This window comes from Phoca vitulina, unplaced genomic scaffold, assembly GCF_004348235.1.
Source record: "Phoca vitulina isolate PV1807 unplaced genomic scaffold, GSC_HSeal_1.0 scaffold24, whole genome shotgun sequence".
In the NCBI taxonomy this organism is placed as follows: Eukaryota; Metazoa; Chordata; class Mammalia; order Carnivora; family Phocidae; genus Phoca; species Phoca vitulina.
The window spans coordinates 28194253-28212923 of record NW_022589727.1 but is presented as its reverse complement, the minus strand read 5'-3'; the positions used below and the strand labels follow the sequence as shown (position 1 = coordinate 28212923).

Here is an 18671-nt window from a genome sequence, read left to right as displayed (position 1 = left end):
CCGCATCTTAACTAGAGAAATGTAGCAATGTCACCTGGGGCAAGATGCAGCCCATCCAATAAAAGAGCAAAGAATTACACGTCTCCATCTGCTGGGGGACTTAAGAAATTACCCAAATTAGAAAGTGGGACTTGGCTTGAAAGCTTCTTGAAAATCTTATCAAACACAAGTTAAATAAGAAAAGAAATACTACCCTGTTGCAGGGGTAAGAAAGCGTGACTGGTCAGACCGGTCACAACTAAATACTTTTGTTACTTAAAAGTTGAAATGAAACAACATGCCATTTCTCTCTTCAGTGTCAGGGAAAACAATGTATGACCCAAATATAGGCATTTTATAAAGACATTCTCTCAGTGAAGGCAGCCCCTCCCTTCATACAATTCTACTCCAGAAAGAAGGCTGTATGTTCAGCCTGCTGGGGGCAGCTGTGGATGCCAGCTCCAAAAGGGCAGATGGCCACTTCCGGCTCTTGATTACATCTACCAGATCTTTTTTTTTTTTAAAGATTTTTTTAATTTATTCATTTGACAGAGATAGACACAGTGAGAGAGGGAACACAAGAAGGGGGAGTGGGAGAGGGAGAAGCAGGCCTCCCACAGAGCGAGGAGCCTGATGCGGGGCTCGATCCCAGGACCCTGGGACCATGACCTGAGCTGAAGGCAGACGCCTAACGACTGAGCCACCCAGGCGCCCCTCTACCAGATCTTCTTAGGAAGCCTTGTTGAAGTCTTCCCAGCCTGCGGGGGCCTCCAAATAACAGGGACTTTCTCCAGTGAGTCCAGGCTTCAAAAGCCACCATAACAGGTAGGCAATTAGTAGATGAAATTCAACCTTAGTGAGTCTTTGCCACTTCATAAATTTAATTTTCTTTTCTTCGGGTCAGTGCTTTATTCTATTTTAATACTTGGTCTATCAAGTAAAGCATCGCCTCCTTGCGCTTAGGTCATCCGTAATGGTCTTTACCTTCCAGGATACAAGAACAGTGCCTGCCCACAGCAGGTGCTTCACAAGTATTTATTGAAACAAAAAAGGTCCTAGCCCTAGAAAGAGCTAGAAATGTCATCTGCTTCTGTCTTCTTCCTCAAGCTTAAGTATTATCTATAATAGCTGGACAAATCTATAAAGATCACTAGATTCCCCTGATAACTCTTTCCATGGCTGTGTTAACATTCGACTCAGAAAAAGTTTATTTACCATGCCTTTTAAATATTAGCAAATGCTGTTCGAACTCCTATCTTTGGAAATGAATGTGTCATCTTACATAATGTGGCTATTGTTATCGGGGAGATATGGGACTGGTAGGTTCACCCGCAGGATTTGTTATCAGTTCATATGTAGCTTCTATCGAGCACAATTTCCAAGTCTCCCTGAATAATGTTCAGCCATTTTTATATCACTTTGTCACTGCACATTTCATAATAAAAGGAGTTAAAATCATTTTATCATGACAATATATATGACAGTCCCGCAGTTAAAAATCTCAGAAGTAGCGCTACTAATGAATTTATACAACTTCCCTACATATGGATAGGGATAAAATTCACTTTATCCAACCCTCTGCTGTCCAGAAAGCTTCCACCCAAACAATTTCAAATATATGAATGTTAATCCTACTTTCAAATTTTTCTAGAGTATGATATTTCATAAACTTGACCTTCATAGAATTTGTAAAATTCAGTTATATGATTTTGTACAATGTAATTTGGGGTTTTGTTTTATTTTAAATAATATACTTATTTTTATATTTATATATTTTTATATTTTCATTTAATAAAAATAATATAGTTTATGTATTTATATATTTATTTAAATATATAATATTTATATTATATTTATAATAAATACCTTTTAATATTAGGAATGAAGTATTGATATTGTCTTTATTCAAAAAGAAAAAGTGAGTTATGACACTCACAGATACCCTTTTGGCAATATTTCCAGAATCTTTCCCTGCTCTCTTCCCCCACCCCCAGAGTTGTCTGAGCCTTTAATTGTAAATTGCCAAGGAAGGCATTTCACTTAAGACAGTTTAGGTCAGCGGTTCTCAGAGTGTCTTCCAGGGACCCCGGAATCCACAAGACCCTTTCAGGGAATCCACAAGGTCAAAACAGTTTTCATGAGAATAATATGGCATTATTTGACTTTATTATTCCCATTTCGTTCTCATTTACTCACAGATGTACATCACTGCTCTGGTGGCTAATGGAATGTGTGCTTATGCACTGTTTTCAAAATTTCTCAGTTTTAATTTCTAATCCAGAAAATATAAACAGATACTACCCACATGAACAAAAAAGCTCTTTAAATGTTTCAAAAAATATTTTTTAAGAGTGTAAAGGGGCCCTAAGACCAGAGTTTGAGATCCACTCCACACACTACTGCAAAATCTCAGTGGCATAACACAAGGAAGTTTCTGTCTCCCTCAGGCGCATGCCCCCTGCAGTCGGCTGAGTTTGGGGGGGGGGGGGCGGAGAGAAGTCACTGCTCCATTTCCTCCCTCAGGCACCCAGGTTAAAAGCATCCCAATGCTTCCACAATTAGCAAGGCAGGAAAAAGAGAAGAGAACATGAGGAATCTCAAACTGGCTGTGGGAGCTCTGCCTGAAAGTGACACGTGTCACTTCTACTCACATTTCACCAGCCAAATCAGTGTAGCCACACTGAAATCCAAGGGGACAGAAACACACAATCCTCCCATGTTTCTAGAAGGTGAAAGCTGAAGCAGCTATTCAGCAGCACTACTGACTACCCCAAGGGCTAGCTCTTCAGGCAGCTCATGTCTTTCCAGGATCTTTTCCTGAAATTATTCGCCCTCATGACCATGTACTCATGGGGCCTCATGAAACACATTTCATGAAAAACATGGAGAACAAGTATTTAAATATGACACATACGAATTCACATATTTAAGATTTTCTTCCACAGTAATTGAGAAACATCAACTCTAAACAGAACATATTATGGTCTACTCGCCTAAGCTAGTATACAGTGCTATTGCGTAAAACAGACTTTCTAAAAGCCTTTGTTTGACTGACATGTAAAACCAATTATTTATAATAATTTGTGCCACTAACAAATGCCCAACACCTTTTCATAAGAGCAAGACCCAGATCAATTCAAATAAATTAACATTCCTGTCTGAATTGACTCACCCAGCCCAAGTAACAAATTCACATGTCAATGGTGGGCTGACCCAATGACCCATCTGCTGAAAAATACAAACTGTATCATTTTGTTTCCCAAATAACAAGCATTGATTGCAGTGTTAGAAAGGTCACTTGTCATCAGCTCGGTCGTTGACCTGCTGGCAAATTGCAGCCTGTCACTCCACAGTGAGCCAGGACTATCAGGAGGAACTAAGGTACGCTGTGTTGATCAAGTACGATTGGGGAGGTGACCATTTTCACAAGATGTGTGTTTAACAGGATGAGTATCACAGTCAACAAAGATGGAAAGGGAAAACAGCATGAAAAGGAACGGCTGTAAGGGATATTTCATAATTTCCCAGGATGACGACCAGAAACCTCACTGATGTAGATCTGCTTTAAAATGCACTGAATCAAACCCAGTCTATGTCTCCGAGTCGGATGCCAAGGATTTCAATATTTTGTACATGTAAATACAAAAGATGTCTCTTTCAAGTGCCCTAAAAGGAACCGGGGAAGATAAAATTAAGAAACAACCCCATATCAGATGACCTAAAGCATACAAATAAGGACAGGCCATGTGAAAAAACACATTTCCAGTGACATCCTCTCTAAAAATGCTGCTACAGTCATGTGCTACCCCACATAGCTGATTCGGACACTTACTGCTGTATCATCAGTTGTCTCAATTTGTCCACCCACCAGAGAGAGGCATTATGATTGTCCAGCCGACAATGAATTAAATAGCCATATTTATTTCTCTTTGAACCATTAAGCTTTTAAATATCACTTTAAGATATAATTTATCACAATCTCCTAGAATAAAGTATCAGCCAACTATTCATTAAAGGCCACTTATTTGAAATAATGATCTACACAATAATTTCATGGGGTTTGCCAAGAAATGCTGTATGATTATTTTCTGTATTCAGCCCCATATTATGGACAGGATACAAATGAATGCAGGCATGTATCCAAAAATAAAATTTAATAATTCCTTATGCATCTTCTTACAAAGTTTCAGTTAGCCACTAAAATATCTACCAATAGGATAACGATCTTTATACTTGGTACCCTCACTGAGGCATAAGACCACAGTGTAAAGCATGTGTCCTATTTTAGGGAGTCCTAAAATTACATCCCTGAAGTTAGTCAATCTCACTCAGTGCATGGCTCCACTAAACCTCTCCAATAAAGACCAAGGAATCATCCTGATATGTTCGGAAAGGGAAGACATGGGTCAACTTAGGTTTTCAAAATATAAATATAAATATTTTCAATGCAATGTGACAGGATAGCATTTGGCCTAAAATAAAATGCATCTGTGTACAATCGTTGCTTTGGCATGGCCCCAAGTTGGTGTACCTCACTCTGCTGCCTTTTGTTTCCCCACACATACCGCACATTATGCTTACTTTCAAAACTACGAACAGTTGAAAAAGCAGTACAATAAATACTCATATACACTTGACCTAGACTTAACAATTGTTAACATCTTACCACATTTGCATTCCCTCTCAACACACACGTGTGCACATGCATACATTTTTTTTCTACACAGACACCCAGACACCCCTAAACACTTTAGCATTGATCTCCCAAGATCAAGGACATTCTCCCATATATTCATATGCTTTTTGGTATTTATTTATTTACTAACCAAATTTCCTTAGGACATCTTTTCCTGATACCCTCTGATGAGCAATTTTGAATTTTCCTCCATGCACACTTGGTCAAATAATGTCTTTTTTTCCTTCTCTGCCAGAAATCAACAAATGACCTCCTTGCTTTGCATCCTCCCCAGCTCAGTATAGCCTTTAAGCCTCTTTCTTCCCCCAGGCTATGATGTCCATAGTTCCCTGATGCTCTGCCAACTTCCTGAGCGGCACTGTGAGTGCATTTGCTCCCCAACCTCCACTCACCACCACTCAGGACAGGATGTTCCTTCAGCCAGGCATGCGCACCTGCTCTGGCCTCACGCCTCATGCTCTTATGGTCCCTCCTGGGAGCACCTCCTCCTGGAGGCCTTCTGCTCACCCTCACCCACCAGTCTCTGTTGGGGCAGCAGCCTGCCCCCCGCAGAGCACTGGCCACCCCACTTCTACATCTCCTGGAAGACAGGGCGCAGTTCATGGCTATATCCTCAGTCCCCAGAGCCTCACGCACAGCTGGAGCTCTCAAAGAGGCTTCCGTTTCTTCCTGGTCTTCAGGTAAAAAGAATAATCCAGGCTTAACCATTTCTTATTTAAATTTATTCATCTCCTGGATCCCCGGGGCCATGGAAAGTCTCAGAGGCACGTAATGGGGAGCCTGCTTCTGTAGGACACGGGCAGCAGGAGATGGGGTGACCCAGAGCCCTGGGGCCACACAGAACTTCCAAGGCCCTCTCCACGCCGTGTGAGGGCAACTTTAACCTACCAGCGGCCATGTAAGCTAGTATATCAGTAGGCCACCCAAAACCCATTTGACCCAAAGACCCTGCCCTCCATAAAGCAAAGAGGCTGCTTGGCAGCTCCAGACCCAACTGGCTTGTCTCCCTCAGGCCTCAGGCTCTCTGGTCTCTAGAGAAATTGTTTTCTAATCAGCCCCTCCCTACCCGCCGCCTCTTCAGGCCAATGAGAAATCTGCATCCCAAAGACAGACACTGAGTTTCACCTCAAAGTCCACTGGCCCTTCTTTTGACTCCCATGCCAAAGTGAGCTCATCTTTTCCAACACTTTGCCATGCCCAGCTCCAGGGGGCCTTGCACACAGAACACAGGATATGTGAGCACTGACCAGCTCCTCAGTGTGATTTTCTCAGGCTGGCTAACATAACGGCCCCATCCCTCGCTCTGAACCCTTCTTGCATCCCTTCCTTTGCTCAGATTCTTGAGAGATTTACAACCTCTCTCATGATTGGCCTATTTATTTCATTACTTGGCTTCACATATCTCTTATGATGTCATACAATTTTACAGGAAATCAAGCAAGGAATGAACGTATTTTAAAAACATGTATTTATATATATAGACTTACTTGTATCCTTTTTAGAAATATTTAAAAAATAGCCAGCCCCTGTTCTTACTTTCTGTTACAGTTTCCAATCAGCCAAGACAAGAATTTAAACAAATTTAAAGGAAAACACTGAATATAAATGATAGAAATGAGTGATCATACATATTACAATGGCCCCTGGCTCTCTTGAAACAATTAACTATTAAAAATCAAGACACTTTGGGGCGACTGGGTGGCTCAGTCGTTAAGTGTCTGCCTTCAGCTCAGGTCATGATCCCAGGGTCCTGGGATCGACCCCTGCATTGGGCTCCCTGCTCTGCGGGGAGCCTGCTTCTCCCTCTCCCACTCCCCCCTGCTTGTGTTCCCTCTCACTGTGTCTCTCTGTCAAATAAATAAATAAAATCTTTAAAAAAAATAAAATTAAAAATTAAAAAAAATCAAGACACTTTTCAAACAAAAAACAGTAACAATAACACAAAACCAAGACCGCCCTGATCTTGAAAGTTTTTGCGTATGAAAACTGAATCATTGAAAACACTATGTCAAGTGACATAAGCCAGACACAAAAGGACAAACACTATCTGATTCCACTTCTATGAGGGACCCAGAGTAGTCAAATTCACAGAGACAGGAAGTAGAATGGGGGTTACCAGGGCCTGGGTGGAGGAGAGAATGGGGACGTAGTGTCTCGTGGGTGCAGAGTTTCAGATTGGGAAGATAAAAAAAGTTCTGGAGATGGATGGTGGAGATGGTTGTGCAACAATGTGAATGTACTTAGTACCACTGAACCCTTAAAAATGGTTAAAATGGTCAATTTTATGTTGTTTATACCCATGTTAAATTGAGGCTACCCAGAGCCCCACCCTGTTTTAATTAAGAACTCCCCAGAGATCAATGATCTGAAATGGGTTTTCTTAATTACACTCTAAAGTTATTTTTCTAAATTTTATAATTTATAATAGAGAATACAACTCCAGTCCAATTTCTTTCACTGTGTCTCATGCACTGTTTAACTGGAAACCCATCCCAAGCCTCACCAAGGCAATCTGAGTGAGATGTATGGAGGAGTGTCCATCAATGACTATCTTACATCTGGATGGCAGGCAGGCATTTCTCAATGGGATACTTGAATGAGGTTCCCAAGGACAACGAAACTGTTTTTATTTCCTGAGTTCGATGACTGGAAACATTCAGAATCGACCCAAAAGATGCCAATTTAATGACCATCCCCTAAAAAAATTGTTACTTTTGATTATAAAGTTATACTTGATCATAAAGGAAATGTGTGACATAGAAATGATAAGGCAATTACCCCCAATCCTCCCATCCTGAAGTAAAGATTGTCAGTATTTTAATGGACTTCTTTCAGCTTGCTTTTTTAATCCATTCAAAAATTATATCAAGGTCTATATCTTCTGTTTCTTATTCGATATCATTTAGAAGAAAAAATAAGAACTTGGCATGAACTTTACTCAGAGTCCAAATTATGCTAAAATATGAATTCATACCAAATTGCTCCTGGAAAGTTACTTAATAATAATAAAAGAAGGGGCGCCTGGGTGGCTCAGTCGTTAAGCGTCTGCCTTCGGCTCAGGTCATGATCCCAGTGTCCTGGGATCGAGCCCCGCATCGGGCTCCCTGCTCAGCGGGAAGCCTGCTTCTCTCTCTCCCTCTCCCACTCCCCCTGCTTGTGTTTCCTCTCTCGCTGTGTCTCTTTGTCAAAAAAATAAATAAAATCTTTAAAATAATAATAATAATAATAATAATAATAATAAAAGAAGAACATTTCTTGTATACTGTGCTGGGCCAGGTATGAGGTCAAGTTCCCAAAGTTGATTATCTTGTCTCACCTGGTAAACAACCCTATGAGGCAGGTTCTAAACACATTTCCATAGCCTTCAGGATCCTGTAAGACTGACCGCCCCACTCCATCCAGCAGAGCTCACCTTTGCTCCCGGGCTTGGCTCCTGCTCTTCCCTCTGCCCAGATGACTCAACCTCCATGTTCTCCTTGTCCTCAATGGGATCCCCATCTCTGCTCACAGATCACCTCTTTAGAGAGGCTGGTCCTGTCTCCTGCTCCCATCACTTGCTAGGATCTTATCCTCATGTAGCTTTTCTCCACAGCCCTCAGCACATCCCACCATCATAGTGTATGTCTCTGCCTATTAGCTACTGCCTGCCTCCCCCGAGGATGCAATCACCAAGGGGACAGATCTTACTAGTGCAGCTCCAGCATAGACAGGCCCACACCCATCACCCCACAAACATACATTACTAACTCAAAGTTCACAGATAAGGAGGCTGGGAAACTGAGAGTTTAAGAAGCTGCTCAAGGTCAGTAACTACAAAATGACAGAGCCAGCATCTGACCTGGGTGGGACCCACAGCCCCCACAATGAATGAGCCTTCATGTTCATTTTCAGAAGATCCAGAAAGTTGCCCCCTGGGATGAAGACTATCCCCTCGCTAGGTGCATGTGCTCATGTGGGAAGATCACTTCTCAGTACTCAGAAGAGCAAAACTGGGAGCTGGCTCTTTGACCTGTAAGCCTGGAGCAGGTTTAATTCTTCTGAACTTCAGTCTCCTAAGATATAAAATAGAGACAATGCCTCCCAATCCTCATGAGGGTCCTCATCAGGATCAAAGACACACAGCAAAGAAGTAAACTTTGTTAACTGCTAAGAGAGAGTCATTTACATGTACAAGATTCCTTTGTTTGAGAAAGAAGAATGATCAGAGGGTACTGGGCTGCCACTTGCCTGCAATATAGATTTTTTTTGCTCTTGTTATTTTTTTGAAGGTACAAGTATCCAAGAAAGCTAAATTTGACGCTATAGCGTGCTAAGTCTGATGAACCAAATTTTGCATTACCTTTCAAGTATTCAATTCCAGCAAGTCATTGATAAATCAGGGAATATGTGGTCTTAAAGGTTAGAATCTTTTGGCAATCCAAGAACCATCTTACCAGACTGAGGATGAAAGGTGCACCAGAGAGGGGTCCTTACTTGGCTCACTCAGTGATGAATCCTGATGTGATGAATAACAATGCCTAGCACATCGCAGGTGTTAAGTAAATATTTGTTGAATGTTGACAGATTCAAAGAATGAAGAGGTAATTAGACAACTATCTGAGTATTCTGTGCCAAAAATACTACTCACTAGATACACATTGAAATTTAAGGAAGAAAAATGCCTTTTCAACCCCATAGTCTTCATCACTTACTAAACCTTGCATAAGCCCTGAAGTGTGAATAAATAGGGAAGTGTTCCCTAGCAAGAGGAAAACATGCCTGATGAACACACCCAAAGAGGAAACTCCAATTCCTTTGTCTGCCAATCCATCATCTTTCCCAAATGTGAAACTGACCCTACATAAATAGATGCGGTCATTTTTTTCTATTTTCTGGGTCATCACACTCAAAGTGCATATTGCCCCTCCATCCAACACTTCCTTCTCTCTGCCTTTCATAGGGGCACCCACAGAAATGACTCAATCCTTAGTCATAGCATCTCAGTGAAGATCAGAAACACCATCGTTCCCAGTTTGCAACATATAAAGTAAGTGTAGAAGGCTACATGAGCTTTCCCTAGTGACATGCTACACTTCCTGTTAAGTTTTCCTAGCACTGGGAACCAAATTCACTTAATTACAGCTCTGCTGGAGGTATGATTTCTTAAGGGGACCATGTCAGGTATAGACAAATGTCAATATTATGAGTTATTAAATGGCTACAGTTATAAGCTATGTTTACATTTTTAATATTATGCACAGGTTTATTTATTTATTTATTGTTTATTATTTTAATTTTTTGTATAAGATAAAGTTGCATTTTCTTATACACCAGACAGGGAACTTGTTAAATATCCATTTTATAGAACTCGAGCATGAAGGTAAAAACAATATCCTTTAATGAAATATAAAAATATAAAAACAGCTGTCAAGCTGTGCAGGTATTTTTACATGATAAAACACTTCTTACCCAATACTTCTTAATCCACTCTGATAATTACACGATGTACTGGTACAGAAAGTACACAACAGTGCTAACAAAATGTACCAGGTTATTATTTGGTTACTTAATCAAGGGTTCTTGCGCTCAAAGTAGTAAACTTTGATAGTAGTAAACTATCAAAGTAAACTTATGATAAAATTTAAGAAAATTCCCCATTGCTAATGGAGATAATTGATAGGAAATGAACCACACACCTGAGAAACCATGTGTGGCATAGTTTTACCATTAGACAAACTGGTTCAGCACTAGCTGCAAAAGTCTAATCTGTAACATAAACGTCAACTTCAAATACAAAAATTTAAATGGTATTTGGCTTTATTTGCCCTAAATATGTATTTCCAGAGCCAATGTCACAGCCTTAGAGTAGTTATCAAGTTGGCTTATATAAAGCTCCAGACTGTATTTAAATTTTTTAAATGTGGCTAAAAATAACCTTACACATGAAGATACAGAGAAACAAACCATATACACAGTAAAACATCAATCTCAAAAAAAGACCCGGAAAAAGAAAATAAATTTTAATTAGAGCAAATTTAGAGTAAAAATTTCAGTCTTTCACTGTCATAATTTTAAAAATCATATTGATGGATCACTTGCTTATTAGAATCACAAGAGTCCCACAAGGATGATGGTATTACACAATAAGGAAAAATCACAATGCTTTTTAATAGAAAGCAAATTTATGAGAAAGATAGAGAAAATCCCTAATTATCATGTTTTTTTCTTATGATTTTAATCGCCTAATGTTTGGAAAATATATCATCTGAAAGTAAAAGAAAATATGAAATAGTATTTGGGTATTAATAATTATAATATGAATACAGAAGCAATAACAATATAAACTGAGTCCAAAGCAACTATCACAGGCTGATGCAAAAATGGTCTAAGACAGGGGTCAGCAAAATTTTTCCATAAAGGACCAGACAGTAAATATCTAGGCTTAGTGAACCCTACAGTATCCGTTATGGTGTCTGTTCTCAGCCCTGCCACTGTGGCTTGAAACCAATCACAGACGATGTTTAACAAATGCCCAAGGCTCCATGCCAGTAAAACTTTGTTTATGGACAATGAAATTTGAATTTCACGTGTCACAAAACATTATTATTATTTAGATTTTTTTCAACCATTTAAAAACATAAAAACTGGGGCGCCTGGGTAGCTCAGTCCGTTAAGCGACTGCCTTCAGCTCAGGTCAGGATCCCAGGCTCCTGGGATCGACCCCTGCATTGGGCTCCCTGCTCAGCGGGAAGCCTGCTTCTCCCTCTCTTCCCCGCTTGCACTTTCTCTCTCTCTCTCTCAAATAAACAAAATCTTTAAACATAAAAACATAAAAACCATTCTTAGCTTTTGAGCTATCCAAAAAACTGGCAGTAGGCTGGATTTGGCCTGTAGGACATAGTATGCCAACCCTTGGTCTAAGGTATCACAGAACCATCCTACACAGGAGAGAACACATACAAATATACATGTGAGAACAAATCCAACCATATTGTAAATAAAGCCTTAAGGAAATTAGCCCTCGGGAAACGTTGTATCTGATTTTGCCACCCATTTACCCTGACCAATTCATAAAACTGGTTTCTGTTTTAGCTCAAGAGGGCCAGCTTTGGAATTTGTTTTTGAAATAAATAAATCATGTTATACATACTAATGCAAAAGGAGGAGGAGGAGGAGGAGGAGAAATCCCTTGTAACTAAAGAGTACTTAAAGCAACTCATGGCTATATTGTCTATACACATTGGAAACCCTGTTTTAAAATCCATACCATAGGATACCATATGCCAAGTTTCTAAGACGATATTTCCTAATTTCATTGAGAATTTAACTTCTCACTGTAGGTGGACAGGTCAGCTGAGCACCAGTCCATACCCTTAATAACACAGGAGCTGTTGTTCTTAGGGCACTGCCGGTCTGTGAGACAATAATATAGGACTTAGATTGTTCACTAATTGTATTTTTGTAACTCTCTTCCCCAAGTACGTAAGTTCCTACAGAGAAAGATTCATTTCTTATAAACCTTCACCCCCCGCCCCAGTAATCAGCATCGTGATTAGCACAGAGTAGGGCTCAAAGGAATTTTTTTAATGGCTAAAGTTTGTTTAATGAATAAGAGGAAAAAATACCATATTATTGGCAGTTCTATGTTATGGCAGAAATTTAGTCTGATGGAGAAACTACCAATTTTCGGAAATCTCATCTGGACCAATGCCTGCTGACATCGTTGGAGGAAAGAGGAACCAGACTGCTAGTCTTGCCCCAGCTCCCTCCAGACCTGCTGACACCCAACAACCCACATACCCCCACAGTGACCTGCACCCTATTTGAGGGCCGGGGTTGAGGGCACACCTTTTGTAACTATCAGATGGAACTGAGAAACGTGTTGGAAGATAAAACATTCAGAGACCTGAAGTTACAAAGGCCTGATATTAATCACCAAGTATTCCATTAGTCAACAGAAGTAGAGTGAATTCAAACAAAATGTTTAAATGCCCCCACTTCATTCTTTCAAAGGCAGAAGAGCCTTCAAAGGCCAGATGCTTGCACAGTTACTTCCCCTTTGTTTTTCATTTACCCAACTGATTGTCCCAGGATACAACTAGTCTTTGATCATTATTACCATTTTTGTAATGGCCTCTGCTAGGAACCCATCCTTTCTATATCTAGAACTTGGACAATTTGGTCTGAGATGCTATTTTGGGAAATCAGAAAGAAGGAAAGGACAAGACGGTGTCAAGAAATGATACCTCCGGGAGGTAAGTCATCATGTGACAAAAATAGAACCAGTGAAGGTTGAAAAAGATACTGCAGTATTGGGGCTCCTTTGTCAAAGACAGTTTTTCCAAGACAGTCTTCAAACTAAAGGACCACAATAATTAAATCTACTAGCTAATGCGAAAAATTACTTTTTTTTTTTACACCAAATTAGAAGATAAGAAAAGCCTGAGTGCACTCTTGTGGAGAACTCTCCCAGGACTAACTCTGAGCACCCTCCCCACTATCATGGCTGCGGCCATCCCCAGCCTTTCTGGACACAGGCTGGATCCTCAAGAGAGAACAGGTGATGCCCAGAAGGCCTTCTGGGGTGAGGAGCCTATTTGGGGAAGGACAGCTCCGCGTCAGGAGCCCGGCCATGCTCCCCTTCCCGCTCCCCGCTCACTGGCAAGCATGAAAGCAAGAGCTGGGGTTCGTAAAAACAACTGAAGTACCACGGATGCAAGCACAAGTCGTATTCAAAAGCACACACATATAAGAAAAAAAGGGAGACAGAAAAGGAGAATGTTGGCTGAGGGGAAATAACTAATAGCTAGAAACGTCTGAAGTCCAGCAAAGCTGCAGTGCCAAAGAGCACAGTCTTCCCTTCTTCGAGGTTGTAAGGAGATAAATATGGGAAGGAGAGGGAAAGAACATGGTGGGTATCATAACTGTTAAAGCTTAGTGAAGAACGACATTAAACTCTACTTCCTACTTAAAAGGGATGACTTACTAAATGCAATTATTGCTACATTTGCGTGTATTAACGAAGAATTTTACAGTTACAAAAATGTACAAATAAACGTGTTTTATCTAAAATCCAAATCAGAATAATGTTTTGCAGTGTGAATCCTGACTAGGGCACATTCTTACCCCGTTGTAACATGAATCAGCAAATCTAAACTCTTAGACTGCTGTCCAACACCACCACCTGCAAAGGGTGTCCATTAAAATGACCAAGTTCCAATGTGATTAATGTTTACTCATCAACACCTTCCCACTCTTCCTTCAAAATAAGAAGTCGAATTCTTGCTGATGTTTAATGGAACAAATGTCTTTCACTCATCGGAAAATTTACTAAGCACTTCTCCAGAAAAAGAAGTATCCAAACATGTGCATCACCGTTTTATCTTTGGTGCCAAGTGAGCTCCTGAGGCTGACAAGGTTTAAGTTATTCTCCAAGGTCTCCCATTTGTGACAGAGACTTTGTTATTTGGATTTCCCAGCTACAGTTCCATTCACTAGACACATTTGGCAGAAGAGACATCCATCTATTTCCCATATCTGCTGCTTGGGAAAGGATCAACTGGGAAATGAATGCCCAGTAATCTAGCTCAGGTGTACCCAGAGATAAAGGAGGTAAACTTTAATTAGACTTTAAAAGAAGAGATACAAAGGTGAACTCTCTGTACTTTATAACCGGTCCTCTTAATTGTACTATTCTCACTAGTTAATCACTTTGGGCTGCCGAAAGACCAACACCCTCACTCATTCAGCCAATGCCCAATGAATATTTACTGTGATTCAGACTCTTATGAAACTTCGATTTTAAAAAGAAAATTTAAAACTACATGCAAACCTGATGGCATCCATGGATCAGAAGTTGGTTTGGTCAAGGTGTTCACCTGCTCCCAGTGGAAGTCATCATCTTCAGCTTGACTATATCCACAGGTGCTATATGGCTCATCAAAAAGGCAACCACCTAAAATGTAAAAGAATGAAAAGTAATGTAAGCAATGACTAGACCTCTGGAATAAGCTATGATGATTACAGGTAACTGTAAACCTACTCAATACCACACTAAATTTGATTTGACCTTTGTGTCCAGGTACTACGGATCTTGGCCCTATTGTACCCTAAATGCTAACTGCTAACCAACCTGAGTCTTAACCATGCCTTGCATACTGCTATACTATACTGTTCCTCCAAAGAATCCAATGTGTGTATAATCCAAATGAAAGTAGACCTAAGCAAATTTATAATTCTTATTTTCTAGATTTGCAGGAATTTGGAATCACTGATCTTGTGTTCAAAACTTTAATAGGCTTGCCCTAGGTACTCAACATGTTTTGAATAGAAAAACATAATAATGTGTCCAAAAAATTAAGAGGGAAATGCTTTCACCATAACACTGGCACAATGTCAGGGGGAAAAATGTAGTAGAGACCATGAACGTAGCTTGCAAAATATTTTTTCTAAGAATTATTCTAAATCTAAGATAAAAACAGGTTTCACTTTAATACTTTGGAGATTTGAGGTCTTAACATTAAAAGAGATTATAAATTTGCTTATAGTCCACACAATTTTTAAAGGCAAGAATAAATTCAAAACTAAACATGTGGTAAAACATCTGCTTAATTCTGGTGCTAGAAATGAAGCTACTTAAAGAAACAAAGAATAAAAGAAGATGCAGTTTTACAAAGCAATTCAGCTGTTTCAGCATCCTGGGGCACATTGATGATTTTAAGTCCCACCCACATCCTCTTAAATGTCTCCTGTTACTTTGAATTATTATAGTATCAAATCTTTTCACCAGTGTTTCACATTGTGAAAGGGAGTGATTATGTTGATCATATTAATTATTATGAAAATTCTGATATCCATTATATAATGCTATTACTTATATTAATTAAAACTATTAATTATAATTACTTTCCAATGATGAGAATTAAGGGTTCTGGTCAAGAAAATACAAAAATAAGAATATTATTGCACTATGTCTGCAGTGTATGCCCTGGCAGCAAGAAGAAAAATAAAATAGCAATTGTTCAAACTCAGAGGTAAAGACAGATGTTAGAGGTCACCTGGGCCAACTTCCATCCAAATGCTTACATAAACTCTACAACCTTCTAGACAGCTAGACAGCTTTGAACAGGTGAGGCATTCAGAAAATTTAGAAACGCATCCCTACCTAGTAGCAATTCCCCCTTTAAAAAGGCCCAAACTCTGCTTCTTCAAATGTATACTCATTTATCTTAGCTCTATCCTATGAAGAAACAGTACAAAAAAATCTCAGCTCTCACACAGGAAAGCTGATTATTTAAAAGAGCTGTCATGATCTAAGTCTTCCATTTTCCAGGCAAAACATGTTTTGCTGCCCCCAATTCCTCCTACTGGAAGGTTTTCTGATTTTCACTGCCCTGGTGGGTGTTCTCTGGATAGCCCCTGTGACAATGGCTGGAGCCAGAATTCAATTGGCGACTTCTCTGGACCTCATTCTCTTTCATGGGAGACTGGTGGTCCATTCCGAGCTTCTGTGAGCCTGACATCCCATACGTCTTTTTCAGACCACTGACATTGGGCCATTTCCCCTCTCTTGTAATAAGGAAAAGTGACTTTCTGAATTTGAACTCAGGGCTGTACATGGATCCTTACTAAACCCCATCTTATTGTTTTCCACGCATTACTCCAGCCTGCTGAGAGCTTTCGGAATCCCGTTTTTATCATTCAGGTGTTAGTTATCCTACCTAGACTTGGGTTATCTGCCAATTTGATAAGCATACATTCTATATCTGCCTCCAAATTGCTGATATAAAAATGTCAAACAGGACAGAGTTAAGGGAACTCAGACCATTTCAGAAGGTCTCTCCCAGCTTTCTAGCTCTGTTTTAGTTGTTAGCTCCAGGCATGATGGTGAAATTAGTGACCCTGGACACAGTCTTCTCTGACACTTTAACAGAACTGGTCAATTAAACATTCCACTGAGAACAGAAACTCATTATAAAGATACGGCACTAACGCAATATTTCACCTTGACAACAACCGGTAATTTATACTTCCCTCCTACTCAGCTTTAACAAGTTCAGAAACAAAGTGGATTTGTTTAAAAGCACATAATTCTAACAACTTTCCAATTTCGGTGGGAAATGTTAGAAGACTATGCAAACATCTATAGGAACTATTTTCCCTTGGTTGCAAACCCTAATTCTGATGTAGAAAATAGCTTCAGTACTGGAAGATAGGCACAATAGCACTAATAATATTCAGACAGAAAGAAACCACCATGAATTCTGGCAGAAAAGGGCCCCCCTCAATGGAAACATAGATAGCACTTTGATGAAAGTCCTACAGTGCAATCCTAAACAGTGAAAAATAGCTATAGGCGACCACAGCACAACTCAATGCTGGTTAGAGATCTGGTTTACAAAACAACCATTGGCACTGAAGATATAACCAAACATAAATGCAAAAGCATGCATGGCTGACAGGAAACCCCAAAGGCTAATACAATGCTGGTATAAGGATATAATTTCCCATTATATAAAGCTGTTTTTACCACTTGAAAGGAAACATAAAACGTATGACACGGTTCTTTCTGGACCCGTGTATGATTATCAAACCACTGGAAAATGGGACAGACTACGAATTTCCCATCGCCCAAAGATATACCCCCTGCACACCGATTTTCAAAGCCATCAATGGCCGTCATCCAACAGATGTGAGACCCTAAAAATAGCAAAGGTGGTTTATTGAGCTAAAATGAGATGAAATTAACATGTTTACATCTGAATTAAAATAACCAATTAAAGAGAGAATAACTAAACTTTGGTTTGCAAGGCAGCTTCATGCAGTAGCGAAGTGAACAGGGTCTAACATTTGGCACATCCCCATTCTTCCACTGCTAGCTTTGTGACTGTAGACAAACAGCTTTGGCTCTCTGAATCCTGGTTTCTCCAGCTATGAAATGGAGATAAAACATACCTCACATAGTGTTTCTGACGATTCAGTTAGATAACAAATGTAAAGTTAGTGTATGACGGTGTCAGCCATGTTCAACCAGTATCAGTTATTATTGGTTCTTAAATCCTTCTTACGACAATTACCCTCATGGGTTCATTTCATTACAAACAGTTGGAATATGTAATTGGAAAATTTTAAAGCGTGTGTCACAGGAAGGTGAAGAGCCGTGAGCACTGAGGCAGACACACTCCTGTGGGCTCCTCTATGGAGCCACTGTAGGAGCAAAGAACAGAGGGCTGCGAGGTTTCTTAAGTAAATGCTTTGGGGCCAATGAAGAATGTGACAAGGAAGCCAAGTCCCCTAAAACGCAGTAAAATGAAGCATTTCCAAAAATAAGCCTCCTTGATTTTCAGAATAACACAGCTTTTGTACAGGAACATACAGGGATGTGGTCAGCAATACACTGGCCAAGGTTTCTCCCGAGTTGTCTTACTTGGACTGCTGCCCAACAGCTCATGACTGGACTATATTCCCCCATCAAATCAAATTAAATGATTTCTCTTCTGTGGAGAGGAATCAGTACTAAACCAAAAGTCATGCACAAGATGGAGGAAAGGTGATGCAAGGCAGGTGGGATGGTCTGTCTTCATCATTCATATTCTTTCTCTCCCTCCTGCCCCCCCTCTAGCTCCCCCTCCCCCTCCCTCTCCCACACACACATACACATACACACTAACACACATGTGCATGTGCCCTCATCAGACATTGGGAAAGACTTTTCCTTAGCAAATGTGAATACACCACACAACATGTGCTGGATGAAGAGTGAGGTATTGTGCAAAAGGAAGTGTGTCCATGGATGTCAAATACTCAGGTAACTGACAACAATGATGATTTCTGTACAAGACTGATGACTTCATGGCTTGCTCCAGGACATGCAGCGCAACACCATGACATGAACGCTAAATTAACAAAATCAAAGGAAAGTAAAAGTTCAAAAGCAAGGGAAGTAAAGCAAAGGAAAAAAGGAATAGAAGATTGTACTAGGAATAGGCCTAGGACTCCACCATCACTGCCAAGTAAT

The 18671-nt window shown here is 40.1% G+C and overlaps 1 protein-coding gene across 8 annotated transcripts in view; it reads right to left on the bottom strand.

The window, feature by feature from the left end:
* PTPRM (protein tyrosine phosphatase receptor type M) overlaps nt 1–18671 on the bottom strand; it is a 799041-nt gene that overhangs the window by 595185 nt on the left and 185185 nt on the right. For all 8 annotated transcript variants that reach the window (XM_032421158.1, XM_032421157.1, XM_032421160.1 and 5 more), the window contains exon 2: nt 14487–14609. In XM_032421158.1, coding sequence (XP_032277049.1) covers nt 14487–14609 — 123 coding nt within the window. The remainder of the gene's footprint in view (nt 1–14486; nt 14610–18671) is intronic.